The 20,300-nt window shown below is 53.2% G+C and overlaps 1 protein-coding gene across 2 annotated transcripts; it reads left to right on the top strand.

Annotated features, from left to right (window-relative positions):
- Window positions 1–5,331: 5,331 nt before the first annotated feature.
- On the top strand, window positions 5,332–15,936 carry LOC121168002 (transducin beta-like protein 2). Of its 2 annotated transcripts, XM_040997755.1 has the most exons (7): window positions 5,332–5,483; window positions 6,983–7,113; window positions 7,253–7,437; window positions 8,184–8,335; window positions 8,586–8,712; window positions 10,872–11,024; window positions 15,180–15,936. In XM_040997755.1, the coding sequence occupies exons 1-7, from the start codon at window positions 5,354–5,356 to the stop codon at window positions 15,640–15,642; spliced, it is 1,341 nt and encodes a 446-aa protein (XP_040853689.1). In that variant the 5' UTR covers window positions 5,332–5,353; the 3' UTR covers window positions 15,643–15,936. The 2 variants fall into 2 exon arrangements, with proteins under 2 accessions (XP_040853689.1, XP_040853690.1); XM_040997756.1 differs by lacking the exons at window positions 5,332–5,483; window positions 6,983–7,113 and having other exon boundaries at window positions 7,346–7,414.
- The last annotated feature ends 4,364 nt before the right edge of the window (window positions 15,937–20,300 follow it).

The raw sequence follows: 20,300 nt of genomic DNA, 5'->3' as shown, positions 1-20,300 counted from the left end.
AGCAAAGAGGTAGGGCAGGAAGTGAGGTGAGAGTTGAGAGAGGATGGGGTGAGGCTGGGGACACGGAGGAGGAAGAGCGCAGGAGGCTGAGTTGGAAGGGAGGAGGGAGAGGCCAAGTACAGACGACTCTTTCCTAGGGAAGAGAAAGGGGTGAGGAGGGGGTATTTTATGGAGAACTTTTCAGAAGAGAGTTCAAGGGTGCAAGCAGCAGAGCACAAACTGCCAGGGGTTTCACTTTGCGGAGAGCAGTTCCCAGCCTGGCTGCAGCAACACAGCACTTTTAGGGTTCTGGGTGCACTTGCCATCTCCTCAGCAGAGAAGGGACTGAAACGAAAGTGCCTGAGGTGTCTCTTAGTAACCCTGCCAACCAGGGACAGATTAGCTCAATTACCTGGGTCCCTGGTTTGCCATGTTCAGCCCAGTCATCATCCCCAAATGGCCGCAATAGCTGCAGCTGAGCTGATCTGAAGCCAGGAACCTCCTCAGGACTCTTGTGGGGGCAGAGGCCATCCGTGAGCCATCCTCTGATGCTTCCCTAGGCCATAAAGCAGAGAACTGCAATAGAAGTCGAGCAGCCACCCACCCTGATACCTTCCTCCAAATCTTCCACAGCTCCCTTAACTCTGTGGTTGTTTCCTGGCTGGCCCCTTGAACTTGGTCCTGTCTGCCCTCCCCACCCACCAAGGCTGGGCACCACCACCCAGACACTTGCGCAAGCAGGAAGCTGTTGTCTTCAGCTCCTCCCTTCATCCCTGCTGCTCTGGGCTGTCTGCTCTGCCTAGGGCCCTGCCAATGACCTCAGTATGCACCTGCTCCACCACCATCTCGGCCCCACAGAATGTCACCTTGTATCTGAGCTCCTTGTATCTGCTATAACTGATCCTTGCATGCAGGTGCACTTGAAAAACTTTTTAAAATAATAAAGATTGGTTTCTATTGGAAAGGCAGATCGGATTTACGGAGAAAAGGAGACCGGAGACAAAGATCCTCCATCCACTACTTCACTCCCCAGATGGTTGTAACGGCCAGAGCTGAGCTGATCTGAAGCCAAGAGCCAGGAGCGTCTTCTGAGTCTCCCATGTGAGTGGAAGGACTCAAAGCCTTGGACCATCCTCTGCTACTCTCCCAAGCCATAAGCAGGGAATTGGGTGGGAAGTGGAGCAGCTGGGACACAAAGTGGCGCCCATATAGGATCCTGTGCTTGCAAGGTAAGGATTTAGCCATTGAGCCATCACACAGAGCCCACATTTGAATAACTTAGTGAAGGACTTCAAAGAAAACCTTCATGACCAGAGCTGATCTGTCCCACTCAGATCTGAATCCCTGAGTGTGGTCAGGTGTTAAACTGGTGGGTAAGACACCTCCCAAGGTCAAGTGTCCCAAGGTCAAATGCCTGAGTCTTGGCTCCAGCTTCCTGCTAATGCAGAACCTGGGATGCCACAGTAATGGCTCAAGTACTTAGGTCCCTGCCACCCAGATGGAGTTTCCTGGCTCCCAACTACAGTGTGGCCCATCTCTTGAGTGTTGTGATCATGTGAGGAGTGAGTCATTAAGGGGGCATGCCTACTGTCTCTGTCACTCAAATTTAAAAAATAAAAAAGGGCCCAGTGTGGTAACCTAGTGGCTAAAGTTCTCGTCTTGCATGCACCTGGAGCCCACATGGGTTTGTGTCCTCAATTTCCTTCCAGCTCCCTGCTTGTGGCCTGGGAAAGTAGTCTAGAATGGCCCAAAGCCTTGGGACCCTGCACCTGTATTCGTGTGGGAGACCCAGAAGTTCCTGGCTCCTAGCTTAGGATTGGCTCAGCTCCTTCCGTTGTGACCACTTGGGGTGAACCATTGGATGAAAGATCTTCCTCTTTGTTTCTCTTCTTCTCTATATATCTGCTTTTCCAATACAAATAAATAAATCTTTTAAAAAATTATTAAAAGATAATTATTATTTCATTACATCACCCATAAAAAGCTACTATACAAGTTCTCTGAACTCATAGATTTGAATTTTGTAGCTGACATAGAACTGTATAAGGAATGGCTACCCGAGGCCCACATGACAGTGCAGCACATTAAGCTGCTGCTTGTGATGCTGGCGTCACATATCAGAGTGACAGCTCCAGTCCCAGCTGTTCTGCTTCCCGTTCAGCCCCCTGCTAATTTGCCTGGGAAAGCAGTGGAAGATGGCCCAAAGGCTTGGATCCCCATCCAACACACAGGAGACCCAGATGGACTTTCAGATGGACTTTTTTTGACATGGGCGGGCCCAGTGCTGGCTGCTGTTGTCATGTGGGAAGTGAACCAGCAGGTGGAAGATCTCTGTCTCTCCATCACTCTTTTACTTTTATGATTTAAGTTTTAAGCTTTGAAGGACAGAGAGAAAAGGAGAGACAGAGATCTTCCATCCACTGGCTCACTCCCCTAAATGGCCACAGATGGATCAGGTTGAATCCAGGAGTCAGGAGCTTCATCTGTATTCCCTAGGTGGGTGTCAGGAACCAAAACACCTGAGCCACTCTCTGTTGCAGGGATCTGGATGGGAAGTAGAGCAACTAGGGACATGAAGCGGTACCCATATAGGATGCCCAAAGATGTGTCTCCTCCTTGAGATTGTGGGTGTGTCTGACTGTCAATCAGTGGCCCCCTATCCTACCACCCCCGCCTGGCAACCTGTTTCATAGGGCCCTTCTAACAGCTGGCAGGCCCTTCTAACAGCTGGCAGGCTGGAGAGGCAGTCTCCTCTGCAGGGCTGGGAGGCTCCATTGCGTGCATGTTGAGATGTTGGTTCCATCACTCTGCCTTTCAACCAACTCATTTTTTAAAAAGAAAAATGGCTTTTTTTTTTTTTCTCGCCTCACATCCCTGGGTTACAACCAGACACACCTGTGCTTGTCCATGGGTTCACTCTGCACCTCTGGGGCTCCGGGAAAGTCACTTACCTTCCAGGACAGAGTCAGTACCTGAAACTCTGGGACGGGACTGTGACATAGCGAGATGCCAAGCTTCAGGATGTAGAATGTTTGAAGCAGCAGGTGTTGTGGCACAGGGGATCAAGCCTCTACTAGCGAAACTGGCATCCTGTGTTAGAGTGCCAGTTCAAGTCCTGGCCGCACCGCTTCTGATCCAGCTCCCTGCTCACGTGCCTGGGAAAGCAGTGGAGGGTGGCCCAAGTGCCCCTGCCATCCATGTGCAAGATCAATGCTGGAGTTCCCTGCTCTGGGCTTCCACCTGGCCCTGCCGTGGTAGTTAAAATCATCTGGGAAGTGAACTAGCAGATGGAAGATCTGTCACTGTCACTCATAGGAAAACTAAATCCTCTTCAGAGGTGCTCATGGTGAACACAATTCTTTATATTTTTTAAAAAAGATTTATTTTTTTTTATTGCCAAGTCAGATATACAGACAGGAGGGGGTGACAGAAAGGAAGATCTTCTGTCTGTCGATTCACTCCCCAAGTGACCACAATGGTCGGAGCTGAGCTGATCTGAATCCAGGAGTCAGGGACTTCTTCCAAGTCTCCCACACAGATGCAGGATCCCAAGGCTTTAGGCCATCCTCTACTGCTTTCCCAGGCCACAAGCAGGGAGCTGGATGGGAAGTGTGGCTGCCGGGATTAGAATTGGTGTCCAAATGGGATCCTGCTGCATTCAAGGTGAGGACTTTAGCCACTAGGCCATGTGCCTTTCTAAACTGCCAAGTTAGAGGGGGATGTTTTGGATATGACCCCTTCCCCTTGCCCCCTGATGAGTCAATGCCAAGTTCCCTCACAGAGGACAAAAGGGAAGGAAGTGAGGCTGCTCTGGGACCAGATGTGTTTCCTCCTCGAGACTGCGGGTGTGCCTGGCTGTCACTCAGTTGCCCCCTACCCCACCGCCCCCTCCTGGCAACCTGTCTCATAGGGAGGGCCCTTCTAACAGCTGGCAGGCTGCAGAGGCAGTCTCCTCTTCAGGGCTGGGAGGCTCCAACCCCAGTTGTTGGGAAGCCCCCTTTTCCAGCCAACATGTCTAATAATTCAGGTTTCATTCATTCCTCTTTCAGAGTAACACCTTTAAATAAAGACATCGGGGCAGTAGTTGTGGCATGGCCATTACAACTGCCACCTGCAAAGCCAGCATTGCCTATGGGTGTCTTGTGTCCCAGCTGTTCCACTTCAAATGAAGCTCCCTGCTTATAGCACGAGAAAGCCAACAGAAAGATAGCCCAGGTATTTGAGATTCTGCCACCCGCATGGGAGACTTGCGTTAAGCTCCTGGCTTCAGCCTGGTCCAGTTCTGGCTGTTGTGGGAATTTGGGGAGAGAATCATTGGGTCTTTAAAAAATACTTATTTGAAAGGAAGACTTAGAGGAAAATAATTTTCCATTAATCTTCCATTTGAAGACTTATTTTTATTGGAAAGGTAGATTTTTACAACAAGAGAGAGAAAGATTTTCCATCTCTCCTAATGGCTTGAGCTGAGCTGGATATGAGCTGATCTGAAGCCAGGAGCCTTCTCCAGGTCTCCCAAGCAGGTGCAAGGTCCCAAACCTTTGAGCTGTCCTCGATTGCTTTTCCAGGCCACAGGTAGGGAGCTGGATGGGAAGTGGAGCTGCTGAGACACAAAACGGCATCCTGGAGCTTGCAAGATGAGAATTTAACCATTGCACCATTGCGCAGGGCCCAAAAGTTTTTTTTTTTTAAGGTTAAACTTTTTTCACCTGCTAGAACAGAGTAAAAATCCCCACTAGGCCTCTTTGGGAAAGGACTCAACGTGTAATGGCTGGAAGAAAGCCTTTAATAACCTATGACCACTAAGTTATTCAAGAGCGCGTACCTCTCTCTTTCCCGCCTTGCGAGCCAAAAAGCATCATCAGCCAGGCCCCGCCCCTCGAGGCGTGGTAAGGATCAGGCCCCGCCCCTCAAGGCGTCCTAACGGCCAGACCCCGCCCCTCGAGGCGCCGTAACGGACAGACCCCGCCCCTCGCGGAGCCTTAGCGGCCAGACCCCGCCCCTCGTAACGGGAGCCCCTCGCGGAGCCTTAGCGGCCAGACCCCGCCCCTCGCGTAGCCTTAACGGCCAGACCCCGCCCCTCGAGGCGCCGTAATGGCCAGACCCCGCCCCTCGCGGAGCCTTAACGGCCAGACCCCGCCCCTCGCGGAGCCTTAACGGTCAGACCCCGCCCCTCGAGGCGCCCTAACGGCCAGACCCCGCCCCTCGCGGAGCCTTAACGGCCAGACCCCGCCCCTCGCGGAGCCTTAACGGCCAGACCCCGCCTCCTGAGGCGCCCTACCGGTCAAGTCCCACCCACGCGTGCGAGCGCGGCCCCGCCGAGACGTGCGCGCTGCCGCGCAGTGGCCGGCTGAGGTGGCAGAGACGCGTCGCCGACATGGAGCTGCCGCACATCCCGGAGTTAATGGGGTTGTCCCTGTTGGTGGGGTTGCTGGCCCTGATGGCGACGGCGGCGGTAGCGCGGGGGTGGCTACGCGCCGAGGAGGAGAGGTGCGGCCCATCCGCCCGTAAGTGGGGCGGGGCCGGGACGAGACGAGGGGCTGCTCCGCGTGGTCGGATCTGTGGGGCCGACCAGGGAGCGACTCCCGGGGACCCCAGTTCCTCCTCTGAGGAGATGGGCGTCTCTTTGCTGGGACGAGGTGCCGCCGTGGGGCTCAACCGAGGGCGCTGCAAACTCCTTTTATCGTGCTCTGGTGGGGATGACTTCAGAGGGTGGGGATCGGCCATTGAGGGCGAGCCCTCCTCGGAGCCCGGTCTGCAATACGCCCCCTCCCGTTATTCTTGATAGGTGTTGGGGGTGGTGTGGCCGAGGTGGAGGGGGCTGGCTTTTTCTTGGAGGCGCGTGTGCGGTATGTAAGTCTACAGGCTGTAAAGTTGGGAGCCCTAAGGCACGGGCAAAGAGAGGGCTGTTGTCTCTGAAAGCCTTCCCAGAAAGGGGGACGGACCCCCGCCTTCGGGAGGCAGAGTGGGGTCCAGAAGGTTGGGCCCAGGCTGAACCCGGCCCAGGACTCTTCCCTCCCCCACCCCCCCAGCCCAACAGCACCTTGGAAACACTCCAGGGTCACCAGGGTCAGGGTCAGCGGAGAGGGTGGGTGGGTGAAGGGTCTGCCCACAAGCAGAGTCCAGCTGGCGACTCCCTTTGCATGCCAGCCGGACGCCCCAGTTTTTTTTTTTTTAGTTCCTTCTCTGCCAGCCCCTCAGATGTTTCATGTACCCCAGCTAGATGCCACACATAGTGTGAACTTGGTGCCATGTCTGGATTCTTTCTGGGTTCCCCTCCCCTTGAACTTTTCGTGCTTTTGGTTGTCACTTTTCTGTGTGTTACCCAAATAAGCTGCTGAAGCGGGCGGAACCCAGGCCCGGAATGATGCCGTACCGCCCCCAAGGCCAAGGCCACTGGATGAGGTGCACTTCAAGGCCAGCACACTGGTGTCTGGCTGAGGAGCCACACTTCCCTCTGCTGCCATTTGTATTGAGGAGATCTGCATCTGTAGCAGCCTCCTCAACATCCCTTACTGGCAAAGAATCCAAACACCCAGGGTGGGCACTGTTAAGTCTCTGCCTATGTCACTGGCATCCCACAAAGGTGCTCCTTTGAGCAGCTCCCTGCTAAGGGTGTTGGCAAAGTAGGGGAAGATAACCCCGGCCAAGTGCTTGGGTCCTTGCTACCCTTGTGGGAGAGACAGACCTGCAATTCCAGGCTTGCAGTTTCCATGTGGCCCAGCCTTGGGCCCGGCCAATGGAAGTTCTCTCTCTCTCGCTCTCGCTCTCTCTCTCTGTCTTCCTCTCAAATAAAACGAGCAGAAACAGAAGCTGGGCCCTGAGTTCCTAAGCAGCTGTCTTTACCGGCTTTATCACACTGTCAAAAGCCATGGCCGTATCTGGTTCTTCTCTTGCTGGTCCGGCCACACAGTGCCTGGCCAGTCACGGGGGGGGGGGGGGGGGGGGGGGGGGGCTTAGGACCGAGTGGATAGCAGGTGAATGATGGGGCCCTTCTAACCTGCAGGGCCAAAAGCAAATGGCCTTCCCCCCGACAAGTCCTCGGGCTCCAAGAAGCAAAAGCAGAGCCAGCGGATTCGCAAGGAGAAGCCTCAGCAACACAACTTTAGCCACCGCCTGCTGGCTGCTGCCCTGAAGGTGCGTGACAGAGGCCACAGCTCGGCCTGTGCCCATCCTCAGTTTTGGGGTGAATCCGGGTCCTGTACCTCCAGGGTTTGGGCTACCCTAGGTGGGTTTCAGCTCACACTTCCTGTACGTCCTTCCCTTTATCCCCCAGAGCCACAGCGGGAACATCTCTTGCATGGACTTTAGCAGTAACGGCAAGTACCTGGCCACCTGCTCGGACGATCGCACCGTCCGCCTGTGGAGCACCAAAGATTTCCTGCAGCGGGAGCATCGCAGCCTGAGAGCCAACGTGGAGCTGGACCACGCCACTTTGGTGCGCTTCAGCCCTGACTGCAGGTGGGAAAGGGCAGAGCCTGGCCTGTGGTGGCGGCCTGCCCAGGTCTGGTTAGGGTTCAAATGGACAGATTCCTGGGGTCTCCCTGAGAGTGGGGCAGGACTCATACGGAGCAACTAGATAGCTTGCACACTGCTCGAGGCTCCTGACCCAGAAGGATGAGCTTTTGGTACCCAGAAGTGCCAAAGCCTGCTTGCTGCATAGGACTTGGTGAAAGTAGCCAAAAGCTATGGGGAGTTTTCCTATGGAGGAATATATTAAAAAAAAAACCAACACTTTTTTTTTCCCAGATTTATTTTTATTGGAGAGGAGGCAGATTTACAGAGGAGAGACAGAAAGATCCTCCATTTGCTGGCTTGCTCCCCGAGTGGCCAAGACATCCGGAATTGAGTCGATCCAAAGCCAGGAGCCCAAAGCCTCCTCTGGGTCTCCCATGTGGGTGCAGAATCCCAAGGCTTTGGGCCATCCTCTGCTGCTTTCTCAGACCATAAGCAGGAAGCTGGGTGGGAGGTGGAGCAAGCAGGACATGAACCAGTGACCCTGTGGGATCCCAGCACATGCAAGGCAAGGCTTAGCCAGTTGTGCCAAAGCACTGGCTTCCCTTAGGAATTTTAAGAGATTTTAAATCACAGGGTGAGGTTAGATTGTAGAGTCCATCCTGATGTTCCCCAGCACCCCGTCCTCAGGCCTGAGCATGTAGGTGTGTATGTCCAGTGGGTGGAGTGATTGACCTACTGCCTGTCTCTAGAGCCTTCATTGTCTGGCTGGCCAATGGAGACACCCTGCGCGTCTTCAAGATGAGCAAGCGAGAGGATGGAGGCTACACCTTCACGGCCACCCCAGAGGACTTCCCGAAAAAGCACAAGGCACCTGTCATTAGCATTGGCATTGCGGGCACAGGTGAGATATGCTGAGAAGGTGGGCACAGGACAATGCCCTCTCAAGTCCTGCTTGGGCTCCTAGGTCCATGTCTGGGCTCTGTGTTTTGTTTCCCTGTAGTGTTGGGAGCCACAGCAAGTATGAAGGGCAGGCAGAGAAGCGCCATAGTCTGGCCTGGGAGGGGAAGAGAGGAGGCCGCTGTGTCTCCGAGAGGATGTGAGTAGATGAGGGCGTGGTCCTCAGCTCGGGTGTCTGTCCTTGCTTTTCCCAGGGAAGTTCATCATGACGGCCTCCAATGACACCACTGTGATCATCTGGAATCTGAAGGGCCGCGTGCTCTCCACCATCAACACCAACCAGATGAACAACACCCACGCTGCCATATCCCCTTGCGGCAGGTGAGGAAGGAGGAAGATGGGTTGGGGGAGGAAAGGCTGAGGCTAGATGAGCCAGGACACCACAGAGATTGCCCACTGGACGGACAGGGGGCCCAGCAGCAAGGCCTAGCCCTGCCACTGTTGGTGAAAGGGTGCCGGGGTTGCATGGGAACCGCCCCAAGTCTTCTGATCACAAGTCTGCCTTTTTCTCTTTCTCTTTTTAAATTTTTAATTTTTTTTTTAATATTATTCAATTTGATAATTTTACATAGTTGATTAGGGCACAACAGGTGAAAAGCTACAGGAAAGTTGGTAAGACCATTGTTTCTACACTCCTTTTTTTTTTCTGTGTCTGAGATAATGGGGGAGATACAGGGGGAAACCTCTCCCAGCCTCCCACCCATCCTAGGGTCCCCGACATGCTCCGAGGGCACTGCGCAAGTGGTTTTGATAGTTCAACAGTTCTGAACTGCTGCCAGTTTCACCATTCCAAGCACGATGAAGTCTCCAGAATCCACTGGCTGGCGTAGTCCACCTTAGAGTCTCTGCCCACATAATCACTGCCAACATTTGCCTGGGGTAGTTGATAGATTTGTTCTGTCCTTCGTCCTCTGTTGTAGTACCAGGTGTTTGCAGGTTCCAATGAACTGCCATATCCTCCATTTTCTCTCATAACCACAGGGTTTATTTTTTTATTTGGAAGATCAGATTTATATAGAGAAAGAAAGATCTTCCATCCATTGGTTCACTCCTCAAATGGCTGCAATGGCCGGAGCTGAACTGATCTGAAGTCAGGAGCTAGGAGCTTCTTCCGGGTCTCCCATTTAGGTGCAGGGACCTAAAGCTTTGGGCCGTCCTCTGCTGCTTTCCCAGGCCACAAGCGGGGAACTGGAAGGGAAGTAGAGCTGCCAGGACACGAACCAGTGTTCATATGGGATGTGGGTTCTTGACGGGGAGAATTGGCCAATTGAATCACTGTGCCAGGCCGTTAAGTCTGCCATTTTTTTTTTTAAAGATTAATTTATTTATTGGAAAGGCAGATACACAGAGAGGAGGAGAGACAGAGAGGAAGATCTTTTGTCCGATGGTTCACTCCCCAAGTGGCCACAACAGCTGGAGCTGAGCCAATCCGAAGCCAGGAGCCAGGAGCTTCTTCTGGGTCTCCCACACGGGTGCAGGGTCCCAAAGCTTTGGGCCGTCCTCCACTGCTTTTCCAGGCCACAAGCAGGGAGCTGGATGGGAAGCGGGACCGCTGGGATTAGAACTGGCGCCCATATGGGATTCTGGTGTGTGCAAGGTAAGGACTTTAAGCACTATGCTATGGCGCCGGGCCCTAAGTCTGCCATTTTTAACAAAGGCATGGTGGGGATGGTGGAGTAGGGCTGTTTGTCTTAGAGCAAGGCTGTAAGAATGGACTGAGGTCAGGTATAGAAATGCACTTTAGGGCCTGGTGCAGTAGCCTAGTGGCTAAAGTCCTCATCTTGCATGCACCAGGATCCCATATGGCCGCTGGTTCTAATCCTGGCTGTCCTACTTCCCATCTGGCGCTCCCTGCTTGTGGCCTGGGAAAGCAGTCAGGGACAGTCCAAAACCCTGGGACCCTGCAGCCGCGTGGAAGACCCAGAAGAGGCTCCTGGCTCCTGTCTTCAGTTTGGCGCAGCTCCGGCCATCGTGACCGCTTGGGGAGTGAATCAGGGGACGGGAAATCTTCCTCTCTGTCACTCCTCCTCTCTATATTTGACTTTCCAATAAAACTAAATATTAAATAGAAAATTTTAAAAATAAATGTACTTTAAAAATATGTATTTATTGAAGAAGGTGGAGTTACAGAGAGAGAACGTCCATCCAGTTGCTTCACTCCCCAAATGGCTGGACCATCTGCGTCTCCCGTCTCCCACAGGGGTGGCAGGAAGCCAAGGGCGTGTGCCATGTCCTGCTTTCCCAGGTGCATTAGCAGGGAGCTGGATCAGAAGTGGAGTAGCCAGAATTCAAAACCGGCACCAGTATGGGGCACCAGCATTACAGGTAGTGGCTTCATTCACTACACCGCAATGCTGGCTCCAGGAAAGCACTTTTAAAGGGTACACAGTTGATATGAATGTGTCAGTTCAGGAAGGCGATTTCGAGGGTTCAGGAACAAGGTACCCTTCCATTTGAAAGGCTCTTGGCTTGTCTGGCAGGTTTGTGGCCTCGTGTGGCTTCACTCCGGATGTGAAGGTCTGGGAAGTCTGTTTTGGTAAAAAGGGGGACTTCCAGGAGGTGGTGCGCGCCTTCGAGCTGAAGGGCCACTCAGCGGCCATCCACGCCTTCGCTTTCTCCAGCGACTCACGCAGGTGAGTGACCGCACCCTGAGCTCTGGTCACGCAGCGGCCCCTGCAGCGCTGCCGCCTTTGGTTTATTGTTGTTATTTATTATAAATTTATTTCTGATGTTCACATAGTTGAGAAGGATGCATGCCCATGTGAACCCTGGTGGTTAGGAAGGGTTAAGGAATGGGGGAAAGTTGATGATACAGTTGCTTTCAATTTTTTTCTTTTCTTCCTGTATCTGGGGGAAGGGGGAGAGGAGAGGTCTGTTCCCAGCAGCCTAACTGCATCAGAACCTGGGATGGGGGACGGCCACTCGATGTCATCCTAGGGTCCCCAATGTGGAACATGTTACGAGGATACTGCTTAAGTACTTGGTTTTTTGACAGTTCTGAGATGCTGTTGATTTCATTATTCCAAGGTTGAGGAAATCCTTCCAAGGTCCATTGGCTGACATAGTCCACCTCAGAGTCTCTGCTAGCCCAGATACTTGCTGTCAAAGCTTGCCCAGGAGAGCTGTCCAGTTTGTTCTACTCTCCATCCTCTGCTGTGGTACTAGATGTCCTCTGCAGGCCTGAACTGCCAGATCCCCTGTGTGCATGTGGCCGTGCTGTTAACTGCACAGGCTTCAGCAACCAAGGAGGCCCAGTTCTGACACATAACATTCCATCAGACCACAGATCCTGTGATTTTCCCATAGTCGGAGTTTTGAGACCAGTGGTCCAGTGGGGGGGGGGTGCCCCCAAAGAAACCTCATCAGAGGTGACCCCAGACCTGATTCCTTCTCGTGTGTTTCAGCCAGGGCAGGGTCTGGCTCAGTCCACCACCCACATCAGCCTACACACACACTGATGGTTGTAGTTGCTGGGTCAGTTCTGTCTCCAGCCCCATCTCATACACAAACCAACAGGTGCTGTGGCCCAGTCTAAATCTGCCACCGCACACTTGCCTTCATGCCTACCAGTGGGAGCTGCAATTTATTTGGAGTGACCCCCCATAACCCCACCAGGCCCATCCCCAGCCTTCAGTCTTGTGTTTGCCAGAATGTGCAGCAGACTGGTCCAGTCGGCTGTCCCACATATCCATGGGTGCTACAGCCTAGCTCAGTCCGACTGACCCCACTATTGAGCCCACACTTAATACAAGTGGGTGCTGCCCCTATCCAGCCAGATCTGTCCCCAACCCTGGTTCTCATGGTCACCAGTGGGAGCTGCAGCCCATCAGAGGAGTGCCCACAGTTTCCCTACTAGGCCTACTCCCAGCACTGAATCTTTCTGTGGTCTATCCTGTGCCCCCAGTCCTGGCACTTGCTAGCTGATGTTGTGACAAGGCCTGACCAGTCCTCACTCTGGGTCATGCATGCACCACAGATAAAATTACCTAACCCAGCTCACAGGCAGGCCAACAGGTATTATAGCCCTACCCAGCCTGCTCTACCTGTAGTCCCTTTTTTCATGCTCACCAGCAGGAACAGTGGCCCAGCAAGGGAGCCCCTGCAGGCTCCCCCTCCCCCCTGCAACCAGGTCCTTCCTCTGGGGTCTTGGCTTGAGTGCTGTGGCCCGTTTGGTATAGCCTGCCTCACCTCAGAATTCACTGGTGTGTACTATAGTCTGGCTCTGCCTGGTCTGCCTCCAGTTCCAGCTCACACTGGTGGGTGCTGCAGCCTAGCCCAGCCCAGCCAACCTCCACTCCCGGCCCTAATGTAAACTGGCTGGTGTTGCAGCCCAACTTGGCCTTTCCCTCAACCAGGATCAACTTGGCCTGTCCCTCACCCCATCCTGGTTCTCAGACCTGCCAATGGCTTTTATGAACTGACCTGACCTGACCCACATGTATGCTTGTAGGAATGTAACCTGGCCTGGTCAGGGCTGCTCCCAGCCTTGGCTCTTACACTGCATCCTGAAAGAGGAGTTCCCCAAGTTCCTCATATCAGGTCACATCTTACTCAGATCATGCTTGGCCCTGTGAGTTGGCCCACCTCCTGTCCTGGCATTCACTGGCATGTACAGCAGCCTTGTCCAACATGCCCACACCCATTCTGGCTCTTACCAGGGGTGCTACAGCTCAGCCCTGCTAGCCCACCCCCAAATCCAGCTTTCACATGGTTCAGCGGGCACCAAGACATAGCCTAACCTGTCCTATACCCATTCTGGCTTTCGCAAACGCCAACCCATGCTGGAGGTTAGCCCAGTCTGGCACACCCCAGACCCAGTCCACACCCATGCTGATAGATGTTCAGCTCAGTTCGCTGCCTCCGTTATAGCTCTTGCACTCAGCATTGGGAACCACAGCCAAGAAGGGGCATCCCCTTAGCACCCCCAACTAGGCCACTGCCAGCCTCAGATCTTGCATGTGCCAGTGATTGCTCCGACCCAGCCTAGCTCATCTCCTGTCTTGGCCTTTGCCATCAGATGCTGCAGCCTGACATGATATCAGTCTCAACTTCCACTGATTGGTACCACAGTCTAGCCCCAGCCCTATCCCTGTCTCTGCATAATGCAAACAAACAGGTACCGAAGCCTAGCCCCGTGGTCCATACCACATCATGGTCCCCATGCATGCCAGTGTGTGCTATAGCTTGGCTTGGCGCTATACAGTTCACTCCCTAGCCCCAGCCCACACAGCTGCCCCAAAATGGAGCAGCCCTGTCTGGCATAGCCCACATGCAGACCCAATACTTCATGCTCACCAGCAGGAGCTACCATCTAGTAAGGGAGTTCTCCAATTTCTTTCACCAGCCCTGCTCCCAGACCTGGGTCTCGTGTGTCAGCAGGTGCTAGGGCCCTGCCCAGCATACTGCAGCATGTTCTCGGCGTTTGCGAGTACTAATGGATATTATGGCCGCCTGGCCTATCCCTACACCCAATTTTTGGGTGCACCTGCGGGTGCTGCAGCTTGGGCCAACCCAGCCTACTCTGAATTCCAGTTCCTATGAGCTGATGAGTTCCATGGTCATAGTCACGCCCAGCTTGACCTTTACCACCCAGCTCTGTTGCAAACAAATATTGCAGTCCCACAGGCATGAGCCCATGAATTCCCCTCAGAATCTGCTCCCAGATCCTGTTCTCTCATGTGCCAGTTAGTGTCTTGGTCCAGCCTAACATCGCCCACCACGTGACTAGTCCTGCCAGACAGGCTCCCCAGCCCTTCCGTATGTGTCAGTGGGCTGTGATCAATGCCAGCTAGTCCAACACAGGTATCCTATGTGGGCAGGTGTCCTGGTCTGACCCACATGTGTCCTCCAGCTTCCCCGTTCCAAACCACAAGGCCTCAGCCCCCTCAGTTACTTGCAGTTGTAGTGGCCTGATCTGTGGAAATTCCCCAGAAGTCATTCCTCACCTGTAATGTATTTCCTCAGCCTTCCCCCGGCCCCCACATCTCCAGATCCCCCTCCCAGGACAATTCACAGCCACCATATCTGCAACCTAATTGGTGGCAGTCTGAGTCTTTTGTTGAAATTTATCAGAAAGGCAGAATTTGAGAGAGATTTCATTTATTGAGTCTCTCCCCGCATGCCCACAAGTCAGGCCTGGGTTAGGCTGAAGCCGGGAGCCAAGAACTCCATCCTAGTCTCAAATGAGCGTTGAGGCTCATGCAGTTGCACCATCACTAGCTGCTTTCCCCTGGCACATTAATGAGCTGGATCAGAAGTGGAGCAGCCTAGGTTTGAACTAGTGTCCCATTGCCAGTATTGCCAGCAATGGCTTAATCCAGTGTCCCTACAACCCCTAGTTTTTCTGTTTGTGTTTTAAAAATTATTTGTTTGAGAGGCAGAGTTAGAGCTCTCCTATCTGCTAGTACACTCTTCAAATGGGTGCAAAGGCTGGTGCAGAGCCTAGAGTTCCCTCTGGGTCTCCCATGTGGGCAATACTCCGCTGCTTTCCCGGACACATTAGCAAGGAGCTGGATCAGAAGTGGAACAGCTGGGACTGAAGCCAGCACTCATATAGGACACAGCCTTGCAGGCAGCAGCTTAACCCACTTTGCCACAGAGCTGCCCCTAATTCCCAATAGCCTTTTGCAGCTCTGAATGAACGGTTTGGGTGCTAGTTGTTAGCAGGAAGTAGGCTTGACTTGTTAGCTGGACCCCCCCCCCGCTCCCATTCTCCAGGCCATCCTGGAGCCAGCCCTGCCCTACGGTGTGTGTCGGGGCTCTCGAGCTGTGATTTCTCTATGCTGTAGGATGGCATCAGTCTCCAAGGATGGTACTTGGAAGCTGTGGGACACAGACGTGGAATACAAGAAGCAGCAGGACCCCTACCTGCTGAGAACAGGCCGCTTTGAAGAGGCCAGCAGCATGCCGTGCCGCCTGGCACTGTCTCCTGACGCCCAGGTCTTGGCCCTGGCCAGTGGCACCAGCATTCATCTCTACAACACACGACGGGGCGAGAAGGAGGAGTGCTTTCAGCAGGTGCACAGCGAGTGCATCACGGACTTGACCTTTGACACCACAGGTCGGTTTCTGGCCTCTTGTGGGGACCGTGCCGTGCGGCTCTTCCACAATGCTCCTGGCCACCGCGCCGTGGTGGAGGAGACACAGGGCTTCCTGAAGCGGGCTTCCAATGATAGCACCCGCCAGAGGCTGCAGCAGCAGCTGACACAGGCCCAGGAGGCACTCAGGAGCCTGGGGGCCCTGAAGAAGTGACTCCGGGCCCCTGCCCCTGACACTGTCGCTTCCCTTCCCAGGTCCAACCAGTGGACAACTTTGGAAAGGAATCTCCAGATTTTCTTCCCAGGAGCTCCTGTCTTCATAATGAAATTATTTTTTGTCTACTTAGCTCTCCCTCCCTCTTTCCCTCTCTGTCTCTCTCTCTTGTTGGTTGTGATTCCTTCCAGACTTAACACCAACATCCTCCTCCTTTCTCCTGGGCCCAAAAGGTGGAATCCCTCCTGCCCTGTAACCGAGCAGAGTGGTAGAGAAAAGGAATATCGTCTCTGACCTTGGGGGCAACACACACCTTAGAAACCAAATTTATCTGGAGATAAGACCCCAAGTCCTGAGCAGTGGTTTTGCTAGGGCGCAAGTGGTAGTGGTCGGGGGTGGCTTCTAGTTCCTGGGCTGTGTCCGGGATTGGGGCATGTCCAGGCCTGGCTCCTAAGGCCAGTCCCTGAGCAATGAAGGGACTAGGCTCTCACATCAGTTTTTCCATTTATAAAATATGGACTCAACGTCTGACCCCCTCAACCAGGATGGGGTCAGGATTGAGAGAGTCATGAAGTCCCTGCACGTAAATATATGAAGGAAGGGCAACGGTATTTTACAGTGTACCCATTGCTACCAAGTCAAAGCCAGTAATCAATGTGGGGTTGAAGCCAAATTAGAAGGAGAGAAACGCATTTCCTTGGGAAGGCAAAGTTTTCTGAGGGGGCCCAGGGCTATGGTTTGTATTTGGTTCTTCTTGAAGTTGACCGCAAGTGCATTTCCCTTGAGGAGGCTCCTTCCTGGGGAGCTGCTGTCTCAGGTCCCCTGGCGTCTTCTGTGCAGGTGGCTAAGACACTCGCTGCAGGCTGCCAAGTCCAAGATCAAGGCATTGACAGATCCAAGGCTTCAAGGAGGTTACCTGCGTGCTCTGCCCTCCCCAGGGACATCAGACACATGAGTACCTACTCTGTGGTCAGAACGGCTCTGAGGTCTTGGGTTCCCAGTAGCACACATCTAAGAGATCTGTGCACATGGGGCCCGTGGACAGTGTCATGCCTTGTCAGGAGTCCCAGGCTTCAACTCTGGGCTTCCTGTATTCTGAGCAGCACCTCTGGCCATGGCTGGCCCCATTGTGCACCTGGGAGGGGACGTGGTCACACAGTGTCAAGTTACCAAGAGGAACACGGAGCTGCCGTCACAATGGGTTTTGTAGTGGAAGTTGAAGGCACTGTTTTGGTGTTGGAATTGTAGGTTTGAGGGCCGCCTGGGAGCATAGGAGGCCCGGCAGCCCCGCGTCAAGGCCTATGTTGATTTATCCAGAGAAACCCTCATGTGTCCCCCAAAGCCAGGAGCTGTCTCTGCTGGTCCCCAGCGCTGTGCATGTGTGCCGGTGCTATAGCCTTGGAGCTCTCATTGTTCCACCCTGCGTCCCCTTGCCAGGAAATTGCTGTGGCTGTGCTGCAGGGTGTGCCCGGAGTCAGCTGCTTCCCTCTCATCTTGTTTCCCTCCTGGTCCTAGCCACTGTTACCCCCCGGCCCTGTCAGCACAGCCGTCTCCTCCACAACTGGGTTCTCTGTCCCTTTTTGGTGCTTAAGGAAGGCCTTTTCCTAAACAGCTCGGTCATCTTTGGAAAATAGAAGCCACATCACCTGATTTCCCAAATGACAACCCCTTGAAAAGCTCCTACCACCCTTGGGATCAAAAAGCCAGGACTTTCACGGGTTTCTGCTTTCATACAGTTTGGCCTCTTTCCTCCTCCTGTGCTTTTTTTTTTTTTTTTTTTTTTTTTTCTTTTAGCCACTCTGCCAGTGGACCCCAACCTTGGTGTTCTTGAAAAAGGAAACATCTCTCCATCCGTCCTCCTGCCAGCCAGGTGCCTGTACCTGCCAGCAGCTCCTCCTCCGTACTTGCCAGCTCATCTGGCTCCTGGGGACTCGGCTCTCCTGACCATTCCATCTGAAGTAGCCCTTTTCACCAATCACATGAGTGCTCTTGCATCCAGGTGTTTTCTATATTTGGCATATTCAGTGGGTGCACCCTGTGATGAGCCAATATTTGGGTATTTGAGGGCTTTCGGGGGTTTCAACTTGAATGGCCTTTGTCAAGAAGGTAGCCTTCATGTGCGGTAGAGTCCACCCATTTGCATGTAAGACATGTGCGTATAATAGTTAGGGTCTGCATGGGCTGGAGGGGGCGAGCAGAAGGAAGGGGCTGTGGGGATGACTATTCATTGAATAATCCAACAGCGGTTGTTTGTTTCTAGAAGGTAGAAGTTAGTCCAAGAATCAAGCATGACGTGGTATAGGCACAGTACCAGAGTGGGCAGGCTGGGTGTAACTTCTTGGTTGGTGTGGACCCTTCTGGGATGTGCCTTCCAGGGCAGGACCCTGTCTCCTTGGTTGTCTCCTTGGTTGTCTCCTTGGTTCTGGGTACCTGGGACATAGTAAGCACTCCATCCGTGTTGAACTCAAATCAGGGCCAGTGGACTGCTGTGGTCTTAGGTTCCCAGTAACACACACCTGAGAGATCCATGGGGCCCGTGGACAGTGTCATGCCTTGTCAAGAGCCCCAGGTTTCAACTCTGCGGTTCCTGTGTTCTGAGCAGCACCTCTGGCCATGGCTGGCCCCATGATGCACCTGGGAGGGGTCGTGGCCATGAAATGTCAAGTCACTGAAGTCCGCAGTCTTTAGCTCCGGTTTTGGTTGGGGGGGGGTGTCACTGATTGAGCTCTGAACTTGTTTGTAAAATGGGAATAAATCCTGTCCTTCCTACCTTGCTTTGCCTCGTGTGTTTCTGAAGAGATGGACAAAGATACGACAGAAGAGTTGCTGGACAGACGTCGTTGGGGAATGGGAGGCTGCTGTTGGGGATGGGGAGAAAGTGTGAATGCTGCAGGGGTTTTGTTTTGTTTTGGTTTAAAGATTTATTTTTATTGCAAAGTCAGATATATTGAGAGGAGGAGAGACAGAGAAGATCTTCCATCCAGTGATTCACTCCCCAAGTGACTGCAATGGCCAGAGCTGTGCCAATCCAAAGCCAGGAGCCAGGAACTTCCTCCAGGTCTCCCACGCAGGTGCAGGGTCCCAAGGCTTTGGGCTGTCCTTGACTGCTTTCCCAGGCCACAAGCAGGGAGTTGGATGGGAAGTGGAGCTGCAGGGATTAGAACCGGCACCCATATGGGATCCCGGCGTATTTAAGGCAAGGACTTTAGTCACTAGGCCATCATTCCACCAGGCCCTTGTTCTGTTTTTGTTGATGAAAGTGCTTGAGAGGGGAAGTAGCATTCATCCTGTTAGAATACTATTTCAACTGGTGTGGGTTTACAGTTTCTCAAAAGTTGGAGAAATCAGTTTTAGGTTTGTTTTCCTTTTGTACATAAATAGCTCCCAACTTGTTGGTTCACTCCCCATGTGCCTGCAACACCTGCGGCTGGGACTGGGCAGGAGTCAGGGGCCAGGAGCACAATGCAGGTCTCCTACGTGGGTGGCAGGAGCCCAAGGACTTGAGCCATTCCTGCTGCCTCCCGGATTGAGTCAGGAGCCAGAATTGGAGCAGTGCTCTGATGTGGGCAATGGGCATCCACTACTTCTCTGGGGAAGATAGTATGTAATCGGGAATCAAAAATTGAAAACAGGCTGGTACGATGGCTCAAACTGGATAATCCTTTGCCTGTAAACGCCAGCATCTGAGACAGACACTGATTGTGAACCGGCTGCTCCACTTCCAGCTCCCTGCTTGTGGCCTGGAAAAGCACTGGAGGCCTTGGGACCCTCAACCTGCATGGGAGACCCAGAAAAGGTTCCTGGCTCCTGGCTTTGGATTGTCTTAGCTCTGGCTGTTGTGGCCACTTGTGGAGTGAACCAGCAGATGTAAGATTTTTCCGTCTCTTGGTAAATCTGCTTTTCCTTTCCAAAAGGAAAAAAAAGAGGGAGAGGTGTAAGTAGGAATACTTGGTGAAACAGAATTGGGACTCCTGAAGCAGCTTTTTTTGTGTGAGTGCAGCTCCCAAAACTGGCTGCCAAATTGGGCTAAATAAATATAAACAGATCTGTTTTAAACAAGGGTCAGGTGTCTGGCACAGCAATATCTTGAGTGCTGGGTTCCAGTCCCAGCTATCCTGCACTCCTCCATCCATCTCCCCACTAAGGTGCCTGGGAAGCACTGGGAGAAGGCCCTCGTTACTTGGGTCTCTGCCAGCCACAGGGAGACCTAATTCTAACCTCTTGACCTCCTGGCCCAGACCTGGCTGTCGTGGGACTTTGGGGAGTGAACCATCAAGTGGAACAGCACTCTTGTCTCTGGTGCTGTCTTCCAAACAGAAATAAAACTTTGAAAAAATAAAAAGTACCCTAGTGGTGACATTTTCTGGAGCAAAATAGAGAAACTATGTGTACACAGGCAGTCTTAGATGGGGGCACTGGGGAGACTGTGTGGGGTTGACTCATCACCACCGTGGGTATCATTGGAATCAGCACATTGTGAATGGCCAACAGACACAGGCCACGTGGCGTCCCTAGCTGCCTAGGCATTTCTTGGGGGGCATGCAGCCATTTCCCCTAGAGGTGAGAAAAACAGCTGCCAGCAACCCACTTCCTGCGTCGCCAGAACCCTCCCTACCCTGCAGTCATCTGCAAACACCTGCTTGCAAGCAGGCGGGTGT

Source organism: Ochotona curzoniae, unplaced genomic scaffold (assembly GCF_017591425.1).
Source record: "Ochotona curzoniae isolate NIBS_2020 unplaced genomic scaffold, NIBS_Ocur_1.0 patch437, whole genome shotgun sequence".
NCBI classification, from domain to species: domain Eukaryota; kingdom Metazoa; phylum Chordata; class Mammalia; order Lagomorpha; family Ochotonidae; genus Ochotona; species Ochotona curzoniae.
This window is presented reverse-complemented; position numbering and strand designations above follow the sequence as displayed.

What these genes read in the sequence shown, in the direction of transcription:
- LOC121168002 (XM_040997755.1), top strand. Translation starts at nt 5,354, where the DNA reads ATGGAGCTGCCGCACATCCCGGAGTTAATGGGGTTGTCCCTGTTGGTG. An exon ending in GCCATATCCCCTTGCGGCAG is followed by an intron (nt 8,713 to 10,871) that starts GTGAGGAAGGAG and finishes CTTGTCTGGCAG; the next exon opens with GTTTGTGGCCTCGTGTGGCT. An exon ending in TTCTCCAGCGACTCACGCAG is followed by an intron (nt 11,025 to 15,179) that starts GTGAGTGACCGC and finishes TCTATGCTGTAG; the next exon opens with GATGGCATCAGTCTCCAAGG.